General features: G+C 39.3%; 1 protein-coding gene across 4 annotated transcripts in view; it reads right to left on the bottom strand.

The window, feature by feature from the left end:
• dock9 (dedicator of cytokinesis 9) overlaps window positions 1-17,053 on the bottom strand; it is a 93,176-nt gene extending 76,123 nt beyond the window's left edge. For 2 of the 4 annotated variants that reach the window (XM_020713020.2, XM_011489821.3), the window contains exon 1: window positions 16,643-17,053. In XM_020713020.2, the coding sequence (XP_020568679.1) occupies window positions 16,643-16,762 (120 nt within the window). In that variant the 5' untranslated portion in view covers window positions 16,763-17,053. The remainder of the gene's footprint in view (window positions 1-16,642) is intronic. The other 2 variants (XM_020713019.2, XM_011489823.3) reach the window with 1 other exon arrangement.
• Window positions 17,054-18,371: the final 1,318 nt, after the last annotated feature.

An 18,371-nucleotide genomic window follows, 5' to 3' on the forward strand; every position in this document is an offset into this window, starting at 1 on the left:
TATCGCTGCCCGCTAACCTCTGAACTCACTCAGGGCTCCTTGACGACCAAGACTGACCTCGACTTTTAGTCCAGCAACTGGATCATTAGTGCGACAATTAGATGTGTATAGAACAGGAGTGATATTAACTCTGAAAGTCCCACTTTGATCATTTTTTGATATATTAATTAGATTATGCTGTTTTTTAGCAAAACTCTTCATTTTCTAGGACATACAGTATTTTCTGCAGAGCGGCAGTAGTTCCTTAGAAATTCACCTCTAAGTTGTGAGCGGCATTGATGGCTTCCTCTTACCCATGCAGAGAGTTTGGAACAGGGAGCATGTAGTCCGCCCAGCAAATTTTCCACGTTACAAATACGATCTTTTTCAAACTTAAGTTTTTTGTCTGCTCCTGATTCTCAATGACTTGAATAAAGAAATACTCAATTTTTATCAATATATGTCCTCCATCATCAGAAAAATGCCACAAACATAACATGATTTTTTTTTAAAAATCATGTCATGAGTGAACATTTAAAGTCTTTTTCCCACGGGCTTTTGTTTGGGAGTCCATTTGTGGCTACTACCATACAATTATACATGTGGGTGGGCTACAAATGTAGGCTTGCAATTTCAATGAGCCAGAACTCCTGAAATTTAGGTTTACATCTTCTAAAATCCTTCACACAGCAGCACCAACTCACATGATTGTCTCGATATTTTGTTTTCTGTGTTCCACTTTGACCTGAAACTAATGCTGGAGTTATCTTCTCCCTCATTAGGTACTGCAAAGAAAACGTGCCGCTGCCTGCCACATCCCCTTCCTCTTGGTATTTTTTGAAATGACTTATTTATCCCTGGAGAGGAAAATGACCCATTTTCCGGAGGGGCAGCGCTTCCTTTCCTTTGTAGTGGCTTAGCCATGAGTGGATTAAATGCATGTTGCAAGCGCAGCACCTAAACGCTTTGTGGCTTCATTGCATCTCCAGTCAAACTTCTCCACCCTGAGCAGCCTCATTTCTTTATTTACGTTCATAATCAAGAAGAAATAACTCCGTATCTTATTCCCTTTGAGCCTGCCTATCTGTGTTTTGGCGTCAGAAAACAAAACATGGTTTAATTCTGTTTGAAATCAGTGAACCGATAAAGCGTTTCTAAAATTATCCAGGGTAAAATAAAGCAGCTGGTTTCCATTTATTGTTTTTTTCCTTTTTTTTAATTAAACCAAACTAAGGAGTGACACAGAAACAGAAGATCTGAGTCTGGCTTTTCCGTATTTCAGGATGAAAAACAAAAAACTGCTGGGCAGTATTGACACTCCAGTGCTGTAGAAGCAATACTCCAACTTGGGGAATCATATCACTGCCCCCTACAGGAAAAAAGAGATACTACGCTTAATGGAATTTCATGCAAAATGAAATATGATTGAAATATTGTTTCTATTATGACAATCATGAGCTCTGACTAGAATGATTTTCAGTTGTGCTTTCAGAGTAACCAGACACTAAATTAAGCCACTATTGAGCAACATCCAAAAAAGACATGTGGAAAGCTTCTGACACGATTTGGGTTTGGCATCTTCTCCACATTATGATGCAAAACTGCCTAAAGGGACATTTGAACTGTGTATCCTTCTGTCAGAGGGGTTGTGTTGAAGGTTTGTGCGTACGGTGTTGCAGAGGAGCATGTCTGTTGTCAGGCTCTGACATGCGGGTGGAAGCAGAGAGACTGAAACAGGCCCACACTGGTTTGACAGGAGGTCAAGACGCTGCAGTACACATCACACATCACACACACACAAGGTAAGTTACAAAGGACAACAAAAAGCTAAAAAGTCTTAAACAAACCTGGATCCAGAGCTTTCTTTATCCAGATAATCAGCATAAAAAATGGGTGACATTTTCCACCTAAGAGCAGAGAGGCTTGTTTTTCTTCAGCTTATACAAAACAAGTAGGTGTTTATATTCAGAATGCGTCACAAAAAGAGGAGAAATTATCAAAGGGATCAGTTTTCCCACTTCTTCTGGCCGGTATAACACATGCTTCCACCATATTCATGCTTTTGGAATAAAAAAAATGTAGAAACAATTTTTTCACGACCATAGGGCGGGGGCACTGGGTTATAGGGCGCAGTTTTAGTTATGGGTGCTTTTTCTGTATTTAAACACAGACACAAGGCGCACAAAACAAAACAAGAAAATGTTTCCAGGAAATATTTCTGTTCAAAATTAACCTGAAAAATCATGTGGAAAAACCACCGAAAAACATGTGTTATTTAAAACATTGCAATGCCAGACATGCCCATAGAATTAAGACAAAAATTCATAAACTTTGAAAAATAAAAATTGGAATGAGCAACTTTATTTCCTGCTGTATAAGAACTTGTGCAGGTTTTTTTGTTTTTATTGATTTGTATACCGGTAATTGAAAAAAGGAAATGAATAAAATTATACTAAAAAATAATAATTAACAAAAAATGTACTCAGTACTTTTCTAGACTCTTAAAAGATTACACAAAAAAAAGCTAATAACACGAAAACATGAATCTTGCTGGATTCTGGTTAGAATGGCAAAGAGCTTCCTGGCAGTGAAAAGACTAACTAAACAGATGGTCGGTACCGAGAGTTCCTTTAATTCCACACAAAGAAAGTCAGTTAGAATTAACAGATTAACTGGCAGCTTCTTCACCATCAGTAGCAGCAGACTGGCAACACACACAATTTGTGGAGACGAAAGACAAAATATTAAACATAAAAAATAAAATAAAATTAAAATAAAACAATTCTAAACTGAAAAGAATCTGCACCATTTTGGTCAACGCACAGGCCGATATGGTGAGATTCATGTGTGAGTGTGGGAAGAGAAGCTTAATCTCAGTTTGCTCTTTGTTTGTGATCGGTGGAAATCCTCTGAGCCGTTCTCAGTGCTTACAATCAGGGGAAGCACGGAACAGAGGGGAGATGAGCGCACGTCCGTGCACCTGCACCGCTCCACTGACACTGGATCCAGCTTCACAACCAAACAACACCATTCTCACAAAAAGACCTTGGTTGACAGATAAAACTTATGCATAGGCTGTTCCTGCAGAGACGGAAAAACACCAGGAGAATCTCGCGCCGCTTCGCCATAATCTCCATAGAATCACAATACCAAACAGAGATACGCAACAGGAGGAAGCTGTGAATTAAAAAACAGTTTGTTTTTACCACCTGATCCAAGTTGTGCCCCAAAAATCAACCCTCAGAGGCCTCCACCCTTCCTGAGAAAGGAAGCCCGTTATTTGATACAGGCTTGTTGTGAACTGGCTTTACTTTGACAGTCTGCGCATTAACCCTGTGGTACGCCACTTAGCTGCAGAATACATCACTAGACACTATCAAAGATAATAAGAAGCTTTTATATCATTTGTAGATTTCGTACAAATTAACTTGATCAATTTGGTGTGCAGCTTCCTTGGTGATACTGTCCAGATCATCTAGTCTGTAAAGGAGAAGACTGTGTAAGATTAACTTGTTCATATAAAAAAAGTCTAAAAATATTGCAAAATATTTTTTACCCTTTTTTAATTTTTATTTACTCACCCTAATCTAAGGATGGGTGTTGGTGCATATTTTGGACCCCGCTCCACAATGTTGAACGTAATAATGTTTAAACATGTCATAAGAGAAAAATTAAGGGTAAATATGTTAATAACACTGACAGGTGTTTAATTCAATAACTGCAGAAAATGTTTAAATCAATTTCAGTCTTTTTCAGTGAACAGAGATTCTATTAAATGTAAACCAATGTAAAGAACATTTATATTATAAAACAACAATGTAAAACAGCAATGATAAAACAATTGTTTGATTTTATTCCCAAATAAGCACAAATTGGAGATTTTTAAAAATTAAAACAGCTGATTGTCCCCCCCCCCAAATTCACCTATACCACCGTTATGAAAAGTAAACAGAGCCTTTAAAATACCAAAGGAATCTCAGACTGTTTTTGGTGTCAAGCCAAACTTTTGCTCTTTTTTTGAAGCTGTTCCCCAGTGGTCTTTTGAGGTACTGCAACAGTTGGAACTTCCTGGGTTACATCTGATTCTTGAGCAGAGGGTAGGGTTTGCTAAAATGCTCAATTCTAATGTTCCTTGTGTTCAAACACAAACCAGCTTGTTCTAATTAAAACCTGGAACGCCCTCTCTCAAAAAACTTGGGATTTATTAATCCTATGGAAACAAAAGAAAGAATATTGCTTCCAAACAACACAGACTTTTCTTTAGAGGCAAAAGTAGAACTGCTTTATTTTTTTACTGCTTTCTCCGTTTAAGCATGCTTTTTTTTAACCACACTCAAAGATCTCAAGCTCAAAGCAGCAAAACTGCTACTAAGAGGGATTTGACTTTATGAAAGGCTTGTGGGTTATGGGAAATGTGCTTAAAAGAAATGATAAAAACACAATATACGCATAAATAAAGTTACTTTAAAATTATCTGAGTATGAAATCAGTTTAATGATCATTTCTCTACATGTTCTGCAATTCCTAACAAAACACAGATGAACACATTGTTCTTTCTAATCAAGACTCATCTCAGATCAGAAACCCTGTCTTCTATGTAAGTTAAGTAAGGATATGTTTATTTTTTATTATACCTCCCATTCAGATAAAAATATAAAGCGCTTCATAATAAAAAAACATAAAAATTACAACCATTAAAACCAAGTAAAACACAGTGAAAGGCACAATTAGATTAACTAAAAGCTCTTCTGAATGAGAACAGCTTAACCTGACCTTTAAAACACTCAGCGGAGTCTATCTGTCATAATGATGAAGGAAAGGCCCTCCAAAGACGAGGAGCAACAGCTTGAGAGCCCAGGTCTCCTCTGGTTTTAAAGCAGGTTTTTGGGATTTGTAAAAGTTTATGGTTTGAAGACCTCAGGGACTGGGCTGAAGAGCAATGGGTTAAAAGGTCAGCAATGGATGCAGGAGTTTGTCCATGCAAGGCTCTGAAAAGTAGAGGTAATTTTTTGAAATCAACTCCAAATTGAATTGGGAGCTAATGTAAAGAGGACAGTAAAGGAGTTAGAAGCCTTGCCGCAGAGTTTTGAACGAGTTGCAGACGTTTTAGAGCTTTTGCTAAAACAGGTAAAACTACAATAATCTAAACGAATCTATGGCCGTAGCCCTGTCCATTCCTCACAATCACTTTGCAGTCATCTGCTGCAAAAACAGAAGCGACAGGAAGACAGGAAGAAGGCCTTCAGGCAGTCTCGACCTCCATAAATCAGACACAGCAAACTTTAATTATCAATTTCAGAAAACAGCACCTGCAGCTTCTCCTGATGGTAATCATTTTAAAACAAACCATCAGCATAAAAAAGGAGCAAGGAGAGCCCTGCTGCTGTGAACTTCACAAGCTTTGACCAAAAAACAAAAACAAAAAAACAAGCAGGGTCACATAATTCCCTGCTTTGCATATTATTTATGTTTTAAAGCATTTGTGCCATTCACCGCCCATCCATTTCCTCAAGCGTCAGCTGATGAATGTTTTTGAATAATTTGGTTTAGTGAGAGGAGGTGAACAATGACCTCAGTGTTCTATAAGTGTTTTCTGAATGGTAAACGACAGAATAGAACCTAAATTCAGTCTGACGGCTTTTTAAGAGGATTTCTTTGCTGTTACTCAGCTTTAAACAGAGTTACAAACAGTTACAGATAAATCATAATGAATCTACTAAGCTGCGCCATCATTAGTCACTAAGGTGCTGTACTGCTGTTCAGATATATTTGATTCTTTGGGCAGTGTCTTTTATTGGAAAATTAATCAAAGTAACAGACATAATTAGCTCCAACCTTCCAAAGCTTTTTTACACAACGATAGTCCCAGAAATTCAATCCAATGAGACAGGAATTACCGAAAAATCGTCATGTGGAATGGCTTACTGTCACACTGTGTGGATCAGTGTAATGCCACGCGGTTACAACCGTGCTCATTTTGGAGAAGTGAGCATCTTTCATCATTCAAAGCGCTGCTACGGATCACAGGGACAATAAACTTTCCTCTCTTTTATTCCATCTAAGGCTGTTTCACTGTGACCCGTACCACCTGATTAAAGATGCTAAACTAAGAATATTTGGATGTTCAAAATGTTTTTTTCTTTGACAAAAACTGTACAGACAGCACGAATAGAATTGACCAGAAGATCAGGCTAATAATTTCTATAAAAATATTTTATAAAAACACACTATCCTCTGAAAATCATTTGTCACTGCAAAGTCATAAGCTGTTCTGTCTTACCTTTTTTTATTATGAACCCATTCTGCCTCTAATTCATCTCTGAAGCTCTGCAATCACACCGGAGCAACCGCTTCCAGCAAAAAGTCTAAATGTGTGTTTCGGGTTTCTGTGTTCAAAACTCTTGCATTCATGCATGGCTACGCGAGTTTCCAGGACTGTTTTGGGGCTCTTTGTACAAAAGGTGTGGCCATTTCCAGTTTACCAGCTCAAACTTTGACCGATCAGGGATTGGGTAGTGACATATAGGTTGTGTCTATTTTAATTCACAGAATTACTTACTGTTAAAAAATGAATCACTAAGGAGAAATAAAAAATTGCAGTTTGTGCCCGGTTGGAATTATATGACACCAAATCTTTTCTATATCGGAATGGAGCTGTGAAGGAAAACACCTGGTGCAACATTTGCGAGATTTGCACCACTTCAACATTGCGCACCAAGCCTCTTTCAACTGTAGGTGGCGAACATGCACTAGTAAACAGTAGAAAAAGGAAAAGAAAAAGAATCCTCTCCCTGATTTTACAGTGTGAACAAAACCACAGGCAAAACGCACATTCGAACGTGCATCGAATGCCTGGTGTGTACGTAGTTTAAGACTTCAGTAGAGGGAGATCAGACGCCCAATAAAATGTTAGGTTACTTCTGAAGTAGCCTGTTGTAGTTCACACCAATGTGTAAAAAGGAATCTTAGGGGAGAAAAAGGAACAGCAAAAAAGGAAAGGAACTTCATTCTCTTTGGTCTAAGTAAAATGCAAGTAAAATGGAAGCTCTGTTATAAGGTAAGAACTTTCACATTTGTAAAACTGGACCATCTGAAGAAAGTCCTCCTGGTCTGGACCAAACAGTCCAGTGTGAAAGAGGGCAAACCTCCACGCTAGAAAAGAATATATACAATATCAAAATGGGTTTAATTTTAGTGTGAAAATTGTTTAAAACATTATTTTGTGGCAGAAAAGTTTTTCTTTCTGTGAGAAAACAATCCAAATGTTCCTCACATTAGGCTTTTGTTTTAATTTCATCTTGAGGTTCAAATGAAAATAATAATTAAAAAAATGTCTTTCAATTGGTTTCACCCCAATTCTCATAATCTCCTCCCAACTTCCTCTCTGCTCAGCAGTTCGTCAGATAGTGAGGAATGTCAACTATGCAGCCGCGCTGGTAAAAGTCATTATCCGTCCCGGCTGCAGCAGAACCCAACACGGAGTGCACAGCCAGAAGACCAAACCCTGAGAACTGCAGGGAGTTAAGAATCAGTTTATTTTAGCTGACAGGAGGCCCCGTGGGAAAGGTGGGGACCACCACTTGTTTTATTTTTCTCCATTTGTGAATAATACACACTATGACTGGCTCTGCTGGCTGCAGTTAATTTTAGGGAAAATCCAGATGAAGGACAACATCCACTTTCACTTTCATCCTCACTCTGATAAGCCAAAGAATAAATTATTCTCCACACTTTGCAGAAACGTTCTCAACATGAAATCCCTTTTTAAAAATATTTATAATAGGAAAAAAAATGTAAGCGATATAATTGGTTCAATCTCACCTCCTTGTGTTAATCTTAACCTAGGAAACTGGCCAAATGTGTGCTAATTCAGCCCTGTGTGACATCCAGCTGATCCTGTCAGTGACCACAGAGATGCAGCATCACAGGAGACGGATAAGAGACGACATTCTGACCAGATTCGGTTACTGAGTGTTCTGCTTACGTGACATTAAAATACATCACTTATTTACAGAGAGCAACATCAAGCAGGCGAACAAGAAAATTAGTAATTGCATTTTCATGTAATAGTATTAAATGTTGCTCAAGCCATCAAAAGCTCACTGACAGGCTTATTTTTTTTTAAAGAATGAAATAATTAAACAATATTTTTTTTACTTTATAATTTAACCCACATGTCAAATTTGGCTGCTGTTTTTTGTTTGTTTTGTTCTGAAATGTTTATCTTTTTTTTCCCTATTATTATTATTATTTTTTTTTTTTTTTAGTTAATTGCTGCTAGTCAAAATGAACCAAAAGAAATTGTCAAATTTTCTTTAAAAGAAAATTGTTCGAGTTTCTACCACATGAAATTCAGTTTTTAAGAAATTGTCATGTCAAACATTTTTTTAGATAAATGTAACAGAAAATATATACAGCATTTGGACAAATTTATTGAACTCACTCAACAGATGACAACAAAAAGATTTGGCATAAAATTTTTTAGCAACTTGTGACTATAATTTTGTTCAAATAGAAAATATATTTTACAGTTATTTAAAACGTTTACCAAATTTGATATATGTTTTTAAATAATGTAAAAAAAAGGAAATTGTACATGGAATTGAGCACAAATGTGCAAAAGAAACAATATAAAAAGTTGGTTTTAGTAGAAAAGTCTGATATAAGTTGAGTTACATCCTATTTAATTTATTTACTTTATCATATTCATTTATTTTTGTCAAAACACTTTTGCATTAAAAAAAGTCTGGATGGATAAAATTAGCTGTTTCTGTTAAGAAACACTGGCATTGCAGAAGAAATATTTAAGAGCATTTCAAATGAGGAAAACACTTGAAATGCACAGAAACTAAGCTCAGTAAATGGCAAATCCTTATAGAACACATTTCTACCTTAAGGTCCAATACTGTTACAGTCCTATTTACCCCTTCACTCATGCATTCTTACCCTGAAAACAGCCATGCAAGTCAGCAAACCGGGTTACGAAGAGAAATATGAGGTTTGGTATTTTTTTCCCACTTGAACCAACATGAGTCTGTAAAGATGGAACCAAACCTGCGATCAGAGATTCCCCACTCAACCTCTGTGCCAACCCATATTTGAGGAAATAAATTCTGGTCCAGACCAACAAGCCTGGTTTTACACCGTGAATTGTTTGTTTTGCCAGTTTGTTTTATAGGTGTGAAGCTCATGGACTTGGCAAATCCTGGCTCCTAAAAACAACAGCCTCTGTTGACTTTTAAGGAAACCAGTTCAGCAACAGTGTGGAAGCAAAAGGGACTATCCAGCAGCCCAAAGAGTGGAACTAAACCAGGAGACTTTTTGACACCTAGCATCTTGCATTTTCAGAAAAAAGTCAAACAATGTGATGAAAAGAAGAAGCTCAAATTAATAAAAGATAAGAAAAAATAACTTGTCTTATATGTGGTAAGGTATGGAGGTGATGGTACTAATCTATAAATAAAAGTAATTAAAACTAGTTTTATTAGCTAGTTTTCTTCTAAATCTTTTCTTCCTGTTTTACATTTCTGGGGGTAAATGGTCTGCTCTTAAAAGTGCAGTGTGAAAGCTGACCAGAATGAAAAAAAGTGCAACTTGTTTTTGGCTTCCTTGAACTGACTGGACTTTCCGGTTTAAAAAAGAAAAACTATAACTTGCCCCTCTATAAAAAAAAAGGGGGGGGGGGGGGGTTGACCTTTAGCTGCCCTGAAATGCCCTATGTCACGGTGACCCAGTGTTTCCACAGTTATCCAGTAATAAAGACTTACTTGGTAGGAGGAGATTATTCCTTTTACCGGACATTTTTCCATATAATGACATGGATATACTGTCTCCCTTCTCCACTTGGTGCTTTTCAAGGTTTAATCCGTCGAGGTTAATCTGTGAGCTGCTGCACAAATGCAGTGCTACGTTTTCGCCTTTGGGGCTTAAGGCTCTACTGGTTTCACCTCTTGGCTGGAAGTCAGACAAGCAACTTACAGACATCGTGGTTAAATCGGAGCAGGGAGGCATAGCAGCAGCCACCTACACTGGATATATTCCCTTCACTCTGTTTCTGGCTGTGTGGGCTGGTCCATGTAAAGAGCTGTTTGTAATGGTGCCATTCATATGACTGCTGAATTCAGACAAGCTGCTGCTTGCATTCCCTCAGAGCGCTTTAACATAAGGAGGCTTGACATTAAACCCACGCGTTTACTATTATCACACACTTTCAAAAGCACGCTTGTATTGAATTCTAGTCCAACAACTTGTTTTCAGATACAAATCAAAAGTTTCTACTGTTGTTATAATAAAGCGCTGTTTTCCTAACATTTGTACAGATCCTGCTCTTTATTCAATTATGGAAGATGTGCCAGACTTTTATCTGTTTACACAGGAAGGCAAACTGGATTAACGGCATCAGGATCACAGGGAGAGAAAAAACAAAACAGCGCCGGAGGAGTCGTGACTCAGTGGATCTGTACCAGCTGGGTTTTGCTGACTCAAAAATAGCAACCGTAATGGCCTGGAAGTTGAAGGCAAAGCGCTCTTTGTGATGATGTGCTGCAATCACAGCTTTAAGGCGGGATGTGAGTGACAGCCGTGAGGGATGACAGGAAGCCTGATTTAGTGATAGTACTCAAAATGTAAGCCTTTCATAAGAGAACCTACTCTTCAAACAGAATAAAAACTCTAATTCCTCTCTTAAAGCATTTTGTTTTATAAAACAGATTATCTCTGCATCATATATTATTGGAGATAACACAGAGACAAGTTGGGTCCTGGCAGGATTTCTACCTTTAAGGAGCTCTGTGCGGCTGAAATGCACTTGCTTACAGGAAAACACCCACTTTCCAGGCTCCGCCGCAGACCCTCTGTTATGGTAACCTTTTCTGTGCTCCAAAACAACTCTGCTCCACCAGGCAGAACACTCGCAGACAGTGAGAAGTTTGACTCACTTATGCTCGGCCATAATTCACGAGACGGAAACTTGTTCTGTCTAGGAAAAGCAGAGCTCTGTTTGACACCAGAGGATAGGCAGGAAGACTGGGGCACTTCCTGATCGCTTTGCTGAGAACAACATCTGAGTCGTGCATTTTTTTTATGATGCTCAGGACCAACACAAGATGATTTACTTAAGCAGAGTAATGGGTTTGAAAAGACACATCCAAAAAACTGTTTAAAGACCCACTTGGGTGATAATTTTGTACCCACTGTTGATCTATTTTAAAAAGAAAACGGCACGCCCCCCCCCCTCTCGTCCAAAGAGCATCGCCAGCCTCAGACGAGCAGCCCCCCCCCACACACACACACACACACAACCCCAGACACCCCCCCCAAGGGAGACCCGCCTAATGCTCCAGGCAGCCACCCACCCAGCCCACGGGAGGTCCACGAGAGAGCAAGGCACCCACTTCCGCTTAGGAGGAGGACGCCCAAGAGAAGTGGGGGTCCCCAAAGAGTTTTGTAAACATGGCCATGATCAGGCTCACCCACTGTTGGAATTTTACAGAAGGCCGGTGCTCAAGGGCAAGGACCAGAACCCGCGCCACATGGACACTGACACCCCAAGACCATGTGATCCCCGGCTCAAAGTCTAGCCAGAGATCTCACGGATCCCTGCATGGAGAGAGGGCAGCCAGGCCCAGGAAGCCAGCACCCAAGGGACACGGCCGCCTGGTTCCCCCCCGCCAGGGATGGGGTAGGAGACAGAAGATCAAAGTTCCCTCCTTCCTTGTATGTGTATTTTTTTGTATGTGTTGGAGTGTATATTGTTGTGGGGTAAAGGGTGTGTGTACTAAAGGGGGCAATAAAAATTAGCAGGTAGGGCACTGAGAGAACATCTTGAGTTTGATGGCAGTGATGTCCAAGTACCCCCCCACCACCAAGGGTCCTACATGTGTTCAAATATGTGTCTAATTGCAAAGTCAACAGGATGGAGGGAAAAATTAAAGAGCTGCTTAAGCTGAAGGCTTAGAGTTATGACATTAAGAGGTATTTTAACCATTTAATCATGAGCAAAAACATTTTAAAGTGCATTTATTATATTAAAAAAGTGGCAACACATCTTATTTAAGATTGGTATTTCATGAACCAATTCCTGCAGCTCAGTCATGGCAGTAAATTCAACCCAAACACATTTCCCAAGCAGTATTTTATCCATAGTTCCTGGCTGACTCGTTCTCAAAATAATATTTTATTTTTCTAAACTTAATGCTGCTCCCTCATATGTTGCAACACTGTCATAAAAAAAAAAATCGTAATTTTTTTCTACTCAATCCGTTTGGTTGGTAAGAAATCTTAAACTACAAGGAAGTGGATCATTGCATGATAAAAGTCCCAAAACAAAGATCAGGACTAAAAATAGAAAGAAAAACCTGTATGACAAGGAATGTCAGAGTTTTTATGGGTGCGTTTTCCTCCGGGCAACTTACACATCTTTCTCTTAAGTTAAACTTCACCAGCTCCTAAACCAGTTTTTGTTACCTTTGTTTCACTTTTACAAACATAATTTGAAAATCTGCCAGTTTTTGCTAAATTTAACCATATAGGAATTGGTTACTAAAGCAGCCTGATGTTTTCTGACCCATTTAATGCCCTGTTAATGCCCCCTTATAAGATTTTTTTACGCATCATTTACCATCATCTGCCAGCAACAAAGGCAGTTTGTGCGCACTTTGACTCGTATACCCAGTCCTTCTGGCGACAGGCAGACAGATCAGGGAATAAACAAGGAGGTCAAGCTGCTTAGGTCCCACACATTGCTGTAATCTTCTGAAAGCTCAGCCTTAAAGCCAGTCTGCTGAAAACACACAACTCTGATTCTTTTCATCTCTATATGTTGGTTTTGTGTCTATATTAAAGAAGATCGTCCTGATTACTATCAGGCTCTTTACCAAAAAAACAACAACAAAAAACTTGAATTTACACTTGGAATATTAAAAAAAAAACACATTACACAAACACTTCTGGGATTTCCAGATCTCTGGAAAGGAGTACAGTTTCGTAAACCAACTAAAGATTTGTGGCAAACATAGTTAGGGTATTTTCTGGAGTATAAGTCTTGTTCTTTTGCATAGTTTTGCCAGTGTAAGACTTATGCTACGTTCACACTGGGCAGGTGTCATGAATTCAAAAACACACCAAATGCAAGTTCTTAAACGCGCTTTTAGCATACTGTGTCACATTTCTGCTGCTACCTGATACCAGCACATGTATCTACAGTGGGAAGAGGTTTGGTATGAAATGTCAAAGTGGTGCAATAAATTGTAAAGGACGCCACCCATTCAACACTAACAAATCCAGGTCCCTGATTGGTTGGTAAAAGTTCAACTGGTTTACCTTTTAATGTGTGTTCAGTGGCATCGCATTTTGTTTGTAAACCCTAAAAACTGACTTACAAACTTGCGTAGCAATGCTTGAACACAAGGCTTTTGAATGCAGAAGCGCATGAAGGCCCTTTTAAAATTTTCAGTGGAAGTGGCTGCTGGAATGCACGGTTCTGAGCCCGGTGTGAACGTCGCATTATGCCGTGCTTTGTGGAGTTGTTCCAAAGTGAGGATGAAGAATGTAATGAATTGAAGTGATATACATTTCTTACTTGACTTCTTAGCACGTTGTATATGCTATGCTCAACCAAATGCTACTTTACTAAATTCCTCCTCTGTTTCATGAAGCTAAATAAGCATCAATTTGTTATGTTAGGGAAGTGCAGATGTTCAGTCTATTGTTATCTAGTCCATCATCGTCATTTGTCTTTTAAGATAAATTATCCGTACTTGTTCCCATATTTTGTCAAAAAATGTTCTCCCAAAAGTACGACTTATACTCCAATGGGACTTCTATAGGATTTTTCCTTCTTCATTTTGCATTTTTTTGCTTCTGCAACTTTTACTATGCAGTGATAAATAATCTCTAATTTGCCAATTTTAACATTCAGCATTTATCACAGAAAGGATTCAACAGCTAATACTAAAACTGTAATCTATTTTTACAGACGATCACTGCACTCTCTGAAGAAAAAAGAGAAATATATAGATAATGCCCATTTGAAATTAACAATTTATCCTATAGTGTTTGTAAGGTGACCAAGATTTTTGACAGGAGAGACATAAAAGCAACCCCTCCAAGCATACCAACAGTAAAGCCTGTAGCATACATGGATTTATTTCACGCTCAGAACTTGAAATATATTAGGAAAATATGTAGCCCTGTCATATTTTTAGCTATAGTCGTAGTGTTACTGCTGCACTCCACTTATGTCCTGCATACGTCAGCAGCTACATCCATTACGGAGTCCTCTATCTAATGTAGAGAACACTATACAGGATTTTAAATGAGCAGTTTGCAAATGTGTAACAGAAAATACATCACTGCCAGGTCAAGCCTGATGTGGAAACATTGGTTATCTCAGTCTATCACCATTAGGTGGCAGGCAATTTGGATCATTGATTATTGTGAGAGTTTCCCTGCAGCTGTTTGATCATCCACCCATCTTTTACTCCCGCTTTGTCCTGTGCAGGGTCACAGAGGAAGCCAGAGCCTATCCCAGCTACTTCAAGACAAAAAAAACCTGGACAATTTGCCAAACAGACCATCCAAAGGTCAGTAAATCTAACCGGGATTCACACCAGCTGACTCCTTCACCACATTCAGGTAAAAATGCTTAAAATCCTCCTAATTCTGTTTAGAGAAATTGAAGTTCCTCAAAAGCCAAAAACAGATTTAGAATTGATGGCACTGGTCAGTGAGCGAAACCCCAGTGTGTGAAAAAAGCCACTCACTCAGCTGAGAGCCGGGTTCTCCCAGCCCTACAAACTAACAATAAACAAAGAGGCTCCAGGCAGAGGGCAGGTCTGTGAAAACACAAATTGTTAAGACAAGGGACTTTTACACAGCTGTTGTTTGACTGCAGCACACTTGAGGACTATCCTGCTTGTTGCACAACATTTGGAAGGCTGAAATGGAGTCCTTCAACATTTATGTTTTCGGAAGAAACTCCATGACGGTTTGGACTACAACGAACGACAAGAGGCTTCTTTATGTCGCGAAACAGATGCAACTAGTCGTGCCGTGTTATTTACATGTTTCATAGATGCATTCATTGTTGGAAGACAGTCTTGTGGGGACTTACATTCTTTGTACTGCAAGACCCAGTCCGATGTATTTCATTTTTTTGGTGTTTTTAACATGTTCTGATAATGGATGCCATATGTTAAGAAAATTAAGCTTAAAACAGCATTTCTGAGTATTTTTTCTTTTTAATTGTTGTAAAATAAGAAAATAAATACCTCCCTGTCTGCTCCAGACGAATAGATCCATGTACATCTATGTTTTCTTTATTCTACCTGGCATCTGGATAAAACTGTACGGCTGGTTGGCTCCAATATTGCTCACCATTTTTTGGGGTTGTGAGGAGCTGTAAGCTAGCAGGAGAGTATGTACACAGAGAGCTCTCAGCAGCAGATAGGTGATAGCTCTGCGCGAACCATCTCTCCCACAACTCAAAGGTAAATTTCTAATGAACTCCTGCTGCTCCGTGGAAATTATGCCCATTAATGTGGCAAAAAATGGTTTTAACATATTACCACTGAGAATGCCTGGAAAATAGCTTAAAAATGATTAAAGTGGGTCTATAAAAACTTCAACCAGCACTTTAGAAGCCTCCATTAGAAACACATTGCAGAAGGCTTAACTTACAAATGATTTTAAATTTGAATTTGGAATTTAAGTCTATAAGGTTGGAAGTTTCAGTGAACTCATGTTTGTTTACTGAAGTTACTTCAGTCCTCAGGAAGCTCCCTGATTTCCCAACATGCACACTTGCATCCACCTCATCCCTCAGGCCCTCTGGCAGCATACCGGAGTGAGAATGAATAACTAATACGAAGGTGTGGCTGGATGTCTGGGATCCTGACTCTGGATTTTATTTCCCTGACAGAGAGCTTGGTAGGTCGGTGTCCATTTTGGTTGCTAGGCAACTTCTTCCAGGAAACCTGGAACAATCAGACAGACAGAGCCAAGGAGCACCCATCATCCTTGGAAACAACAGAAGGACTCGAGTCCTTTTTCCTTTTTGAACCTTTCAGAAAACTGATACAGCAGTGGTTCATTTACCGCCCCCCCTGGTGTTGGGGGGTCAAACTAATTCATCATTGTGCCCATGTAACTGGACACATAATTATATGCTGTGGACAGCTATTATGTCATCTCAGTGCACTTCTGCGAAAGTGGTGGCCTCATTGACTCAGCCTGTAACTATAAATGTCCACAGGTTCTTTACAGCTACAGAGAGATGAAGCTTTTTTTTTTTAAAAAAAAAAACAGTTCATTGATCACAATATTGTTCTTTTACAAACACACCTCCTCATTCAACCAAAACCCCACTTTCACACCTTACAAATGTGTCCCACGTGCTCCCACGCCTCCCTTCACTGACCCTTTAGAGTCAAAGGGGAGTTTCCAAATTCCTGTAAACTTTTTTTTTATAAAAGTTCTGTTTCTCAGGGAACAGGGTCTGGTCCTTTTCCAACCTTTTCCCTGGAAAGCACGTCCAGAGGAGAGTTACTCATAGCCCACTTCTCAAAGAAACGTGCAGATGTTCTGTGCGTAAAACTCTGGCGGCTGGTGCGCGTCAGAGGGGGCCCACGAGGAGGACGGAGGGGGGTTTGAGGTGTGTACTTACGACCAGCACGGACGTCCTCACCACCTCGGAGACGCTCTGCCTGAGCTCAGCCGCGGTTCCAGGTTTACTCAAAACTCTGGTGAATTTCCTGGTCTCCGGCTGCGCGACAGTGGCCATCATTACGCGCAGCTTTGCATCGATTCCACGTCCAATCCGCCCAATCCACGCGTTTTTGTCATCCACATCTAGAGAAAATCCATGCTGGATTCATGCGCTTCGATCCCTGCTAGTGCCCACCACTTCTCTGGAGTCGGGCCATCGCTGCCAACTTTCTCCCGCCTGTCGATTCAGTTTTGGCTCGTAAAAGTCTCCCAGTGCCACATTACTCTCTGGCTCTGCCTTCCTCTAGTCTATCGGGGTGGGATTGTTGCCGCAAAAGTGCTCCCTCGGGGAGAGTTTCATTGGCTGCTTAGCGGCCGTCAGGAGGTGTAGAATCTGTTATGTGCCGCGCGCACTCCGCCCCTTACCGGTTTAGAGGCCGGCCCACTCCCGGCTGAGAGCCGCGGCCGCGGCCGCCGCCGCGCCTGAACTTTGGACTGCAGGCTTAACAAGGAACGACTAAATCGAAGCTGTTAAAACCAAACATCCCAGCTGTGGAAAGAAGTGTCTAAGTGTCACTTCTAAACTCATAAAAGGATGTCTTCTAAGGTTTCAAATAACTAAAATATAGTTTTTCTTACCAATGTTTTGAATATTTTCATTTCCTGTTAAGGATACTTTTTCTAATATTTTGATTTTCTGTTTTTTTCTCAGTTCCACAATAATATTGTAGTGTAATTAGAACATTAAAAACTGAAAAAAGTTCTTGAAAATGCCAGGTGCTTAACTTTCTTTTTCTTTTTCTCTCTCTTTTGTTTATTTGGTATTGTTTGCTTTTAATTAAACGTTTGAGGATGACAGAACATTCAGTGAATTAACAAAAAAAAACCACAAAAAAAAAAAAAAAAATAGTAATTGCAGCTAGAAACACTTCACGATAAAACCAAATTAGCCCAAATTCAATGATGCAATACTTATTTTAGGGTAGACTTTAATCGTAAAAACCTTCATTCAAATAGTTAAAGGATTTAATGGCCAAATGCTACAAACTTCTTTTTTTTATTCATCTTCCCTTGTTGAAAGACTCTGCAGACACACAGCATAAACTATTTAGACAAACTAAAAATAACAAGATCTCAAAAACAGATTTCCAATGAAAATGAACTTTCTGAAGGAAAACTATGACAAATTCCACCAGCATTTTTGTTTGTTCATTAGCTCAAATAAGTTATAACATATTGTTATTAAAAATAGCAGTGCTGTGCAAAAGCATGTGACTGGATTGCAGCATTGAAAAAAGCTTGAATGATAATTACGGACATTTAAAGACCCACTCTGATTATCTTTTAGTCTATTTTAAGTGCTCCCAGTGGTCTGTTGGGAAAGTTTCTGTTGTTTTTAGCCACAAAAAAAACAAAAAACGTTGAGGACATAGTTTCTGCAGAGCGGCAGGAGTTCAAAATAAAAATGTGCATCTTAGTTGTGAGAGTTGTATGGAGCAACACCACCTAAGCTTTCTTTCACCCATAACTGAAAGCTATCTGTTTACATGCTCTCCCACTAGCATACAGTCTCTCACACCCAACCTGACATTACTGATGCAACAAAAATGGCGAACAACACTGGGGCTACCGTTTTGAGCCCTGATTCCAGCACGAGGAAAACAAAGACGTTCATGGATCTGTTGTTC

Source organism: Oryzias latipes, chromosome 21, assembly GCF_002234675.1.
Source record: "Oryzias latipes chromosome 21, ASM223467v1".
In the NCBI taxonomy this organism is placed as follows: Eukaryota; Metazoa; Chordata; class Actinopteri; order Beloniformes; family Adrianichthyidae; genus Oryzias; species Oryzias latipes.